This window comes from Muscardinus avellanarius (genome assembly GCF_963383645.1).
Source record: "Muscardinus avellanarius genome assembly, chromosome: 11".
NCBI lineage: Eukaryota > Metazoa > Chordata > Mammalia > Rodentia > Gliridae > Muscardinus > Muscardinus avellanarius.
In genome coordinates, this window is record NC_137797.1 from 82,243,063 (window position 1) to 82,255,836 (window position 12,774).

At 35.9% G+C, this 12,774-nt stretch overlaps 1 protein-coding gene across 5 annotated transcripts in view; it reads left to right on the forward strand.

The window, feature by feature from the left end:
• Positions 1–845: 845 nt before the first annotated feature.
• ABCD2 (ATP binding cassette subfamily D member 2) overlaps positions 846–12,774 on the forward strand; it is a gene marked incomplete at both ends in the record, with an annotated part of 68,989 nt that continues 57,060 nt past the window's right edge. For 3 of the 5 annotated variants that reach the window (XM_080705835.1, XM_080705837.1, XM_080705838.1), the window contains 2 exons: positions 846–1,781; positions 3,272–3,452. In XM_080705835.1, the coding sequence (XP_080561961.1) occupies positions 846–1,781; positions 3,272–3,452 (1,117 nt within the window). The remainder of the gene's footprint in view (positions 1,782–3,271; positions 3,453–12,774) is intronic. The other 2 variants (XM_080705836.1, XM_080705839.1) reach the window with 2 other exon arrangements.

Genomic DNA, 12,774 nt, shown 5'->3' on the forward strand with positions numbered 1-12,774 from the left:
TTCCCCTATTTACTTACAAAGAACACCCCCAATTACAACTTGTCTCTTAGGTCTTGGGAACGTAGGTGAAATCAGACGACGACGACGACGACAACAACAACAACAACAACAACAACAACAACAACAACAACAACATGCTTCAGAGGAAACACAGACCCAGATAGTTGCATTGGCACTTGTTCTCACCAGCGCCCCCCACTGGTTGCTTCCTTCTCCGGTCCCTTTTTCATACTCATTGTGTTGATGATAGTCCCCTGTTCCTTCTCCCGCCAATCCCTGGTCCCTTCCCCTTTGTCTGTTTTGTAAGTACTACTTACTGATTGCTCTCCCCTTCGTGGCATCTACAAAAAATAGAAATAAAAACCTTAGAGAAGGGGTGTCTCTTGTGAAACTTCTGCGGGTTTCTAAGTGACACTGAGCATGCTCAGTAGCTAGGGCGGGTTTTGTTAAGCAAGCAGCTGGCCTGATTCGACCTCTCCAGAAATAGACATTTAACCCTCTGAACTCCTGTTTAAAGATGTAATTCGTTTTGCTCTCTCCTCCTTTTCAAGGTTCAAAGGAACAAAGCGAGGGTTCCAAGGACCCACCGGCCCCACAGCCAATGAGGGGCCGGGAAGGGCGGAGCTTGGTGCAACTAGAGCTTCGGAGGGAATCTTCCCCAGCAGATGCAGCAGAGGTCTGAGCTCTGCTGCATCTGTCACGGCGAACAAAATAATAACATAAACAGAGAAACGCTGCTGACCATGAGATGCGGTAGGACTTTCTGAAACATTTCCTGAGGCTTCCCGTGGAGCATGGTCTTTTGATACAAATTCTTCTTGAAGCCGGTTTGGGTAACAGGGAAAATGATACATATGTTAAATGCAGCAGCTGATCGAGTGAAATGGACCAGATCCGGTGCTGCTAAGAGGGCTGCCTGCCTGGTGGCTGCGGCATATGCTCTGAAAACCCTGTATCCCATCGTTGGCAAGCGTTTAAAGCAATCTGGTCAGGGGAAGAAAAAAGGCGCTTACCAGGCTGCAGAGAATAGAGAAATACTGCATTGCACGGAGACCATATGTAAAATACCTTCGCCTGGAGTGAATGCAGATTTTTTCAAACAGCTACTACAACTTCGGAAAATTCTCTTTCCCAAACTTGTGACTACTGAAACAGGGTGGCTCTGCCTCCATTCAGTGGCTCTCGTCTCCAGAACCTTTCTGTCTATCTATGTGGCTGGTCTGGATGGAAAAATTGTGAAAAGCATTGTGGAAAAGAAGCCTCGGACTTTCATCATCAAATTAATTAAATGGCTTATGATTGCCATCCCTGCCACCTTCGTCAACAGTGCAATCAGGTACCTGGAGTGCAAATTGGCTTTGGCCTTCAGAACTCGCCTCGTAGACCATGCCTATAAAACTTATTTTACAAACCAGACTTATTATAAGGTGATTAATATGGACGGGAGGCTGGCAAACCCTGACCAGTCTCTTACCGAGGATATCATGATGTTCTCCCAGTCTGTAGCTCACCTGTATTCCAATCTCACCAAACCCATTTTGGATGTAATCCTGACCTCCTATACGCTCATCCAGACTGCTACATCCAGAGGAGCAAGCCCAATTGGGCCCACTCTTTTAGCAGGACTTGTGGTATATGCCACTGCTAAAGTGTTGAAAGCTTGCTCTCCCAAATTTGGTAAATTGGTGGCTGAAGAAGCTCACAGAAAAGGCTACTTGCGGTATGTCCACTCCAGAATTATAGCCAATGTGGAAGAAATTGCCTTCTACGGAGGACATAAGGTAAGCTTCATTTCTAAATTAAGGTGATGTGTGAAATGTGAGCCTGTTCAAGCATCCACTGCAGCGCTAGATTCCATCTGTTTTATTGTTGACAGATCCACTTCTTTGGTATTGTAGACTCCTCTGATATCTAAACCTGCATTAAAATGCATGCTCAATTTCCTTTTGTATCACAGGTTGTTAAAAAAAATTAGAGTGCAAACTTAAGTTTCAATGAGATTAAAATTTCAGCACTCTAAGGAACAGCCTACAAAGCCTCAGTTGCTCAAATATAATCAAAATTGTCTCCAAAGCACTTTCTTAAAACTTAAATCCTGAGTGTCCTAGAGCTTGTGAAGAAAAGATGGGAAATTTAGGATAGTATTTTTTATTGTTGATCAGGAAGTGAAAAACTCCATGTTTTATATAGAAGGCAATTTTGACAACTTTGCATGTTTGATCAATAATAGAGTATCCTAAGTTCGAAGAAGGCCAAAAGAATGTCTCACAGTATGCATTTCCATACTCTTAAGTTCATGTTCAACACTATATTTTGAAAATAAAGAGGCAGTGATGTTAAATTTTGTCTAGCTTTGAAATAAAAGCTGAAACTGTGGAAGAAATTAATAGGAGAAAGAAGCTCCAGAATATTATTTGTAAATATTAAAGATTTTCAACATTAATCAGATACCTAAAATAATTACATAAATTATAATTACATAAATTTGTAGTGCATGAAAGTAAGTTCATATGTTAAATATGACATATTTAAATATGATACATCTGAAATCTTACTACAAATTACTTGACAAGTAAAATATTAAGGTATTCTAAAGTTGGAAATGGTATTTTATTTTAATTATCAAGCAGAATTATTAACTTTTTAAATTGCCAGTAATAATCAGATTTTTAAATAACAAAACCAATCCAAAGAAAAAAAATTTAAACAAATTTAGGACTTCTGTCTTTCCTGAAAATTAGCCCAGGATGCTATAAAAATCATGTTACTCTGTTGTTATTCTTGAATCATTGAGCATAATGATGTAAGCTATAGTGTGCTATTGGTTTCTTGCATAAAAGACAAAACACAGAAAGTTGAGTCAGTTCAAAAGTGGAGTCTAATTACACATATATGCCACATATTTATTATTACATATTTTTATGTGATCAGGGGTGGTATGACTGTAACATTGTTTATCCATATCTTACAAAATATAATTTACTTTTAATCTTATAATTTTGAAATCATAATCAAATCAAATTTATATATATTTTATACTTGACATTATATTCATTAAATATCATAGGTTTTTAAAATAATAAAAATATACCAAAACTAAATAATAATGAGTAATTCTAATATTAATCTATATTTATTGGTTAAGACCTATAGATAATCCTATGCTAAGTAAGCTGAAATAATGAGTTCATATCATTAAAGGTCCTCAAGCATGTATAATATTTAATGTCATATTCATGCTGGGTTCATTCTTATCTCTTCCCCTCTATAGGTAGAAATGAAGCAACTGCAGAAAAGTTACAAAGCTTTAGCGGACCAGATGAACCTGATTTTATCCAAACGTTTGTGGTACATCATGATAGAACAGTTCTTGATGAAATATGTTTGGAGCAGCTGTGGACTAATCATGGTGGCTATACCTATTATCACAGCGACTGGCTTTTCAGATGGTGGTAATGACATTTAGCTTAATATTAAATATATGTTTAACATTACTTTTCTTAAAGGTGTAATTGCCAGTTTTGTGTGAATAAAACTGTATATAGCCATTATTCTATGATTATTAGTAGTCAGAAACAGTGGCAGACTTTGCAACATTCAGTAATGAGGCCAGCAGTATGAATTGACACAGTGGCTAAAGGAGCTTTCCAGTTCTGGAATATTTCTGAGATCTGAGATCTCTGATATAGTGTTTCTGGGAATCTGCCTTAAGCTGTTTTTATTATACTGCCTAATACAGAATAATTCTCTAGTTTGTATTTAACCTCAAAAAATTAAAACCCTCAGAAATAATATAACACAAGATTTCCTCATGTTTAGTTCTTGACATCCCGTGCACATAGTCTAAAAATATTCTATGACTGACTGTACCAATATTTGTGATTTGAAAAGTTGGTTTATTACTTGTAATCCCAGCACTTGGGAGGCTGAGACAGGAGGATCACAGATTCCCGGCCAGCCTCAGCTACTTAGTAAGGCACTCCACAACTTGGTGAAACCCTGTTTTAAAAATATAGAAAAAAACGGGATGTAGCTTGAAGGTAGAATGCCCTGGGTTCCACCCCCAGTACGAAAAAAAAAGAAAAGAAAAGAAAAAGAAAAGAAAAGAAAAAGAAGAAAGGAAGGAAAGAAAAAGAAGGAAGGAAGAAAAGTTGATTTACTATATCAGTTGACCAGGAATATTGTTTCAGGGAGTACTTAAATGCCAAGGAATGAAGTGGTTGGTATGTGGGTAGTACAGGTAACTTTTTATGTAGCATGATTTAGTGTGTGATTGGGTGGCAGTTATCAAGCTGCAATCATCTGATTCTACCTTATAAAGGTTTCAATAGTTTTTGTCAACTTTTTTTTTATCATTTAGAATAACTGAGAAAAGCCAGGTGTAGTGGCCCAAGCTTGTAACCCCAGCATTTGGGAGGCTGAGACAGGAGGATGTGGGTCTACCGCCAGCCTCAGCTACTTAGTGATGCCCTCTGCAACTCAGTGAGACCTTGTTTCAAAATAAAGAATAACAAATAGGGCTGGGGTGTATAGCTCAGAAGTAGAATGCTCCTGGGTTCCAGCCCCAAGAAAGGTAAGGGGAAAATGACAATAGTAAAGATTTGTGTAATCCCTAGAAGGGAATTTGGCTCTTAATTGGCAGGAATGGAGGGGAATTATAGTTAGACCTCCATATCCATGGGTTCTTCTCCAAAAATTCAACCGACCACAGATGACGGATAGTATATTAGGCCATTGGGAAAACTAAATTTTATCTGTTTTTTATGTTTTCAAAATTTACCCCAAAAAGTATCATTAAAGCCAGGCGTGGTGGCGCACACTTGTAATCCCTGCGCTTGGGAGGCAGAGACAGGAGGATTGCACAGGCTCGAAGCCAGCTTTGCTGGCTTAAGAGATCCTGTTGCCAAGTAAAAAATATATATAAAAAAAATAGGTGTCTGGGAGTGAAACACGAAGGTAGTAGGGTTTCCAGGAACCCCAGTACCACCAAAAAAAAAAAAAAAAGTATCATTAAAAAGTCTGTTGGTTTGTTTATTTGGTACTAGATTTTGAACCTATGGTCTTCAGGGGCATGCTACTTCTAAGCCACACTCCCAGACTTTTTTATTTTATTTTTGAAACAGGGTTTCGCTGAGTTGCTAAGGCTGGTCTCTAACCTGCAATCTTGTCTCAGCCTTCCAAGTACTGGAATTACAGGTGTGCATCACCATGCCTGGCTATTAAAAATGTTTATAATGAAAAGGATATTTTTAGCAAAAGTATTTAGACATAATTTTTTATAATAGAATGAAAATACTTTTTAAAAGGAGTATTAGAGGAAAAAGACACTTAAAAACCTATGGTCTTGTTTATGGCTGAGTAAAATTCCATTGTGTGTATACATTATAGTTTTGTGATTAATTCATCTGTTGGTGAACATCTAGGCTAGTTCTATAATTTGGTTATTGTAAATTGTTCTGCTATGAGGAGAAATGGACAAGTATTGCTAAAATTTTCTGATTTCAATTCCTTTGGAAAGATGCTCAGGAACACTATTGCTGGTTCATATGGTAGCTCCATTCCCTATCTCCTGAAAAACATTGAGCTCTATTGTGGCTGTACTAGTTTGCAGTCCCACCAAGGGGTGTATTAGCGTTCTTGTTTCCTCACATCCTCACCAGCATTCATTATTGTTTATGTTCTTGATGATTGCCATTCCAACTGGGGTTAAATGAAATATCATTGTGTTTTTAATTTGCATTTCCCTGATGCTACAGATGTTGAATAATTTTTCATGTATTTATTGGCCATTTTATATATTGGCTTTTTTTTTTTTTTTTTTTTTTTTTGGTGGTACTGGGGATAGAACCCTTCTCCCTCTGAGCTACACTCCCAGACCTATTTTATATATTTTTTGGAAACAGAGTCTCTTAAGCCAGCAAGGAGCTTCAAACCTGTGTGATACTATTGTTTCTGCCTCCCATTCGCAGGGATTACAAGTGTGCATCACCACGCCCAGCTATATGTTGGCTTTTGAGAAGTGTCTGTTCAGTTCAGTTGCCCATTCTTTGTTTAGGTTATTTGTTTTTGTAGTGGAAATTAGAAAGAAATGTGAAAATAAGGGAATATCAGGTCAAAGATCTGAATACACCAATGTAGTAATTGAGGGGGTTTAAGGAATGGAATGGAGGAGAAAGAACACAGTGTATATATATATATATATATATATATATATATATATAGTATGTATATATATACATTATATATACACTATATATACATTATATATACACTATATATATATACACACATATATATGTATATATACACACACATATATATGTATATATACAAAATATATATACATATACATATATACAAAATATATATACACATACATATATGTATATATATATATATATATATATATATATATATATATACACACACACACAAAATTACTAATCCCAACTCAAAGACATATATAGAAGGGTAAGGAGGATGGGACTTGGAGCGAAGTGCCCCCAAGAATTTCCTGCTTGTGTGTTTCTATCACTCTATACCCCAATATGATGTATAAGAACAATGCACCAAATTAAGAAAAAAAAAAAACCTATGGTCTTCAGATTAGTTTTAGTAAAAAAATTGACAAAACAATCATTGAAAAGTTGCTAGCTGGGTGTGGTGGCACATGTTTGTAATTCCAATACTTGGAAGGCTGAGACAGGAGGATCTGAGTTCACAGCCAGCCTCAGCTACTTAGTGAGGCCGTGAACAACTTAGTGAGACCCTGTTTCAAAGTAAAAAATAAATTAAAAAAAATAGTGTTGAGGGTGTAGCTTGGAGGTACAATGCCCCTGGATTCAATCTCCAGTACTGCAAAAATCATCATCATCATCATCATCATCATGATTATATAGTTCCATTTATAATATATGCTAGAGACTGTCTCAGTGCAAGATTATGGTGTAGCTTTGTTAGCAATGTTTGATCTTATTAGAAAACCCTGGAGTATTGAATACAGAACAGAGAAAATGCAGCTATTAATGGTGACAATAACCCCAGAGAGACTAGTAAAAAGTAAACAATGTATGTGAAGAATCTAACAAAGCTACCTAATGAGATGTAACAAGATATTTAAAAATAAATGGGACAAGCTCTGAAAGTACAATACATTGATGTGAATGTGAATGAAACAAAGTATTTTTTCTTTTCCTTTTTCTCTTTCTTTCTTTCTTTCTTTCTTTCTTTTTTTTTTTTTTTTTTTTTTTTTTTTTTTGTGGTGCTGGAGATTGAACCCAGGGACATTCTACCTTCAATCTACACCCCCAGCTCAATTTTTTACTCTATTTTTTTTTCCGGTACTGGGGATGGAACCCAGGGGTATTCTACCTTTGAGCTACATCCTCAGCCCATTTTTAAGTCTTTTTATTTTTTGAAACAGGGTCTCAATGTGTTGTGAAGGGCCTCACTAAGGAGCTGAGGTTGTCCACCAACAGCGATCCTCTGGTCTCCACCCCTCGAATGCTGGGATTACAAGGATGTGCCACCACCCCCGGCTTAGTCATTATTTTTAAAACAGGCCCTCAATGAGGGCCTCATTAAGTAGCTGAGGTTGGCCCCAAACCCTATCTTCCTGTTTAAACATCCCATTACTGGGATTACAAGTGTGCATCACCACGCCTAGCACATATCATATTTTCTAATCTAGTCTTCAGTCTTAATTTAAATGTGATTCTTTAGTTGACCCTTATATTAGAAATAAATTAAATGCATGACACTATATATTTTAAGGTAAAAAATATGGGAATGAGCAAATGAGAGAATATCAGAAAGGAAAGGAGAAAAGGCAGGATAGGGGAAAAGGAAAAGGAAAGAAGCAGACCACTGTTGGAACTTTGCCTGCTATTTAATAGCTAACCACCCTTAGGGAAATTATATAATTTATATGGGCCTTAGTTTTCCTATATAACTATAGAGATAGTAATATACATTGTTCAGAGTTATTCTGAAAATTATATGCAATGCACTTAGTATCCCTTAAATCAGTTCTTGGCAAATTTTACAAATTCAGATGTAAGTGGTTGTTAATATTTATTTTACTCATACCTTGTTATCTCTGGAGTCAAATTGCCTAAATTCAAATCCTGGCTGTTTTGTTTATTAGGATATAACAATGGGCAAATAATGCAACGTTTTTGTGTTTCAATTTTCTTATTTCTCAAATAGGTAAAACTAGTAATGTTGTTATAAGAATTAAGGAAGATCACATATACAAAACTTGAAAAAGTGTTTGACCCTTAAAAAATTCTCAATACATTGAACAGGGTTTTTTTTTTAAAAAAATATGCGTTTATTGTTGCATTATAGCCTCACAATATAATGTAAATCAGGTTGACAGTGATATACATGCACACAGTACCTGGTGCCCTTGCCCCGCTTCCTCCCCAGGAACAAGGGATTTGAAAATAGTTAAGGTGAAATTGTGGATAGGAGACAGAACCTGCATAATTGTTGTTGGAGGAGGAAGGAAAACAGCTCTGTCACAGATTTGCTGTGCCATCTAATACATACAACTTTAAGTGAAATCTATGGCAAGGACAACTATTTTATATCCAATCTCACATTACAAAATTGCATATAGAACATGTACTTTCCCATCAGAGGCAAAACATGCATATCATCTAGTCCAGAGCCCCAGCCTCGCCCAAGGTCCCATAGCACTAAGGATGGAGACAGTCTATAACTCACCGTGTGCCCTTGTTTTCTCCTGCACCATGCTGCCTCTGTAGTCACCACATTGAAACTCAATAAGGAACTTGAGTAAGTCTGAGACCAAGTGATTATAAGATCCAGTGGTTGAAAAAGAGACATTGAAGTAATTAATTATGTATAGGTTCTATTCTATTATTTTTAAAAGAACTTACCCCTTTCTTGGCTTAGTATTAAGAGAAAGACAAATTATAGGAAGAAAATAGTTACTGCAGAGGTATAATCTCAACTTTTAAAGATTAGTAGGCCACTTTCTTCTCATTTTATCAAAAACAGTTCCAGACAAGACCAGGGAAAGCTATTTATAGTTCCTCTTGCCATACCTTGTCACAGATACCTAAGCTACTTGCCCGCCAGTGTTGTGTGTCCACATGTTTGCAGTGTGTGATTGTGAGGTAGCACAGCAGAAGTAGCAACTGAGAGATACTGTCCCCGAGCTAGGCATGGTGGCTCATGCTTGTAATCCTAGTACTTGAGAGTCTGAGACAAGAGAATCACAGGTTCAAGACCAGCCTTCTCAGCCTAGTGAGACTGTTTAAAACAAACAGACAGACAAAAAATGAAAAGGGCTGGAGTGTAGCTAGGAGGTAGAATGCCTCTGGGTTCAATCTCCAGTACCAAGAGTCCTAACTCTTCATGTACTCCCATATCCACCCCCCCCACCAAAGCAGCTATAATGATTATACCAACCTCCTACAGTTGATTATATTTGCTGCTTTTGAACTTCATAAAAATGGTATTATAAATATATATTCTTGAAACTGGCTTTCACTCTAAGTTATGTTTATGATATTCATCAGAGTTATTGAAACTTGTTCTCATAATATTCTGTTGAATTACTACATCACTTTATCCATTTTGTTGGTGGTGGACATTTGGAATGGCTTCAGTTTGAGACTATTTGTAATAGTGTTGTTATGATCACTTTTGTACAAATATTTTGATGCAAAAATACATTTTATGGGTACTTAACTAGGACTAAAACTGCTAGCTAACGGACTATGCATATGTTCAGCTATGGTCAATTTTGCTAGACATTTTCTAAAGAATTTCTTCTAACTTACACACCAATCAACAGCCTAAGTTATTATAACTTACATACCAATAATAATGAGTTCTAGCATCTCCACATTTTAGACAATATGTGATATTGTTACTTTTTCATTTTAGATATTTCATATATAGTGGTACTTCACTGGGGTCTTGATACATTTCTCTGATGACTAATAAGGTTAAGAACATTCACTTGTTTATTGGCAATTTGGATAGCCTTACTTATGAAGTGTCTCCAAGACTTTCATTCATTTTTAAAAATTTATTTGTTTTGTTTTGAAATAGGGTCTTTCCAGTATGCTGAGGGTCTCACTAGGTTGCTGAGGCTGGTCTCAAACCAGTAATCCTTCTGTCTCAGCCTCCTAAGTACTAAGATTAAAAGCATCCATGACCATACCTGGTTTTTAATTCATTTTAAAAATGGCTAATTTTTCTTATTAGTTTATAAATTTTCTTATGTAATTTATAATGAGTCTTTTGTAGGATACATCCATATCACAAGGATGCGTGTTCTCTCTCTCTCTCTCTCTCTCTCTCTCTCTCTCTCTCTCTAACTGTCCTTCTCACTCTCTGTCTTGCCTTTTCACTCTAACAGTGTCTAAGAAAAATTCATAATCTTAGTCAACTCTAATTTTTCTGTGGTTTTCATTGTGATTAGTAGGTTTATGACTTAAGAAACATTTGCTTAACACAAGATCATATTCTTCCACTTATCTTCTAAAAATTTAATTGGTTTTCTACTCAACATTCAGATTTTTAATCCATTAGAACTGATGTCTAGATATGTTATGAGATAGGTTAAGGCTATAATTTTTTCTAAAGTCTTTCAAGATGACAAAGACAAAAATAAATGAAGAGAAATAAACAGATTATATGTGAAAGAAGTATGGACAATTAATATCCTTTTTGTTTTAAAAATAATAGGCTATTTTAGAACAATTTTAGATTTATAAAAAATTATAAAATATATAATTCTCAGCCAGGTGTGGTAGCACACACCTATACTCCCACCATTTGGGAAGCTGAGACAGGAGTATCACAGGTTCAAGACTAGCCTCAGCAATTTAGTGAGACTCTCAGCAACTTTGTGAGACCTGTTTCAAAACAAAAAAATAGGCTGGTGATGTAGCTCAGAGGTAAAAATGCCCCTGGGCTCAATCCCCAGTACCCTAGATAAAAAAGTATATAGACTTTTCAAACATTTTTTTCCTCCTGTAGTTTTCCCAATTATTTACATTTTATATTAATATAAAACATTTGTTACAAATGCTGAACCAATATTTGTACATTAACTAAAATCCATAATATACACTTGGTTTCACTCTGTATTGTAAATTTCTAGAAGTCTTGATGAATATATTATAACATAACCTTAGCTTGAAAATCCTTTCTTACCTTTTCAGTGAAATGGCCAGTGATGTGTCCAATTTTAAATATTTTTTACTCTCAGATTTCAGAAATGGCAGTAAAACAAGCAGGTATAATATCAAATTCCTAAATGAGAACCTTTTCACAAAATCATTAAAATATTTTATGAGGAAAATAAAATGTATTGACTTAGCTTACAAAATAGGTGAGTATTTGGAGCATTTTAGGTCCCAATTTTTATCTCTGACACTAAGGAATCTGGCCTTGCCATTGAGGTCAGGCAGTCAGTTATTATGTACCTGATACAATACTACCTAGCAGAGAATAACCAGCAGAATAACTGTCACATGAAATTTGTGGGAAACTATGTTATTATATTGCTAAAAGCTTGACAAAAGCACAGTAGGTATTAATCTGCCAAAGCAACATGGAAATTACCATTTCATCTCAACCACCAATTGATTTGTGCAAATGTTTTTTCTTCTTCACAGAGGTTGTCAACAAAAGCTACTATTCAAGCCCCTTTTAACCTAAATTTCTAAAATCCCATAATTATTTTAGCCATCAGCCAGATTCTCTGTGAGCTAAAACTCTTCTTAGTCTTTAACTGATGCAGTAATTCAGTATTTTGTAGTTTGCCAAGAATACTTTAGTGTGTGTGTGTGTGTGTGTGTGTGTGTGTTGTGTATTTGTCTAAATTTCATCACAAAGTGGGACTTGGTGCAGGCTTTTGATCCCAGTACTTGAGAGGCTGAGACAAGAGGATCCCAGTTTCAAAGCCAGCTTCAGCAATTTAGCAAGGCTCTCAGAAACCTAGTGGGATCCTGTTTCTAAATAATAAATAAAAAATTGGACTAGAGATATAGCTTAGAGGCAGAATGCCTCTAGGTTCAATCCCAAGCACAAAAATAAAATAAAATAAAATTAATTGCATCACACATTTTGTTAATATATATATTTTGGGGTCAGTACTGGAGATTGAACCCAGGAACATTCTATCTCCATGCTACACCCCCAGCTCTATTTTTATTCTTTTGAACCAGGATCTTACTAAGTTGCTGAGGGACTCACTAAGTAGGTGAGGCTGACTGTGAATCTGTGATCTTCCTGTCTCGCCTGCCAAGAACTGGGATTACAGATGTGCACCACCATACCTGGACATTTAGGTATAATTTTAAGAATATCTACATTCTGTTCCCAGTCTATCTAATCACATCTCTTACTTTTATGTATACCAGTATTCACACCAGTGTACTTTCTTTCTATATTTATTTATTTATTTAAGGAAAGAAAACTAACATTAAATTAAACTAAAACTAAAATACCTAACTTAATGAGAACGAATGTTAGTTCCCTAGAGCAATGATTAAAAGTAGGGCTATGAAGAGCTATATTGGACTTTGCTAAAATGTTCCCATGAACTCAAAATGATTTGCATGCTCAGTGAAATAAAAGCCTACCACCAACACACACTATATCCTGGTCATATGATTTGTCATTCAACTGGCATTACTTGAAATTTCCCCTCTCTGTGCCATTGCTTAAACTGTCTGACTTGAATGTATTAAAGTTTTTTTTCAAACCGGGCATGGTGGCACATGT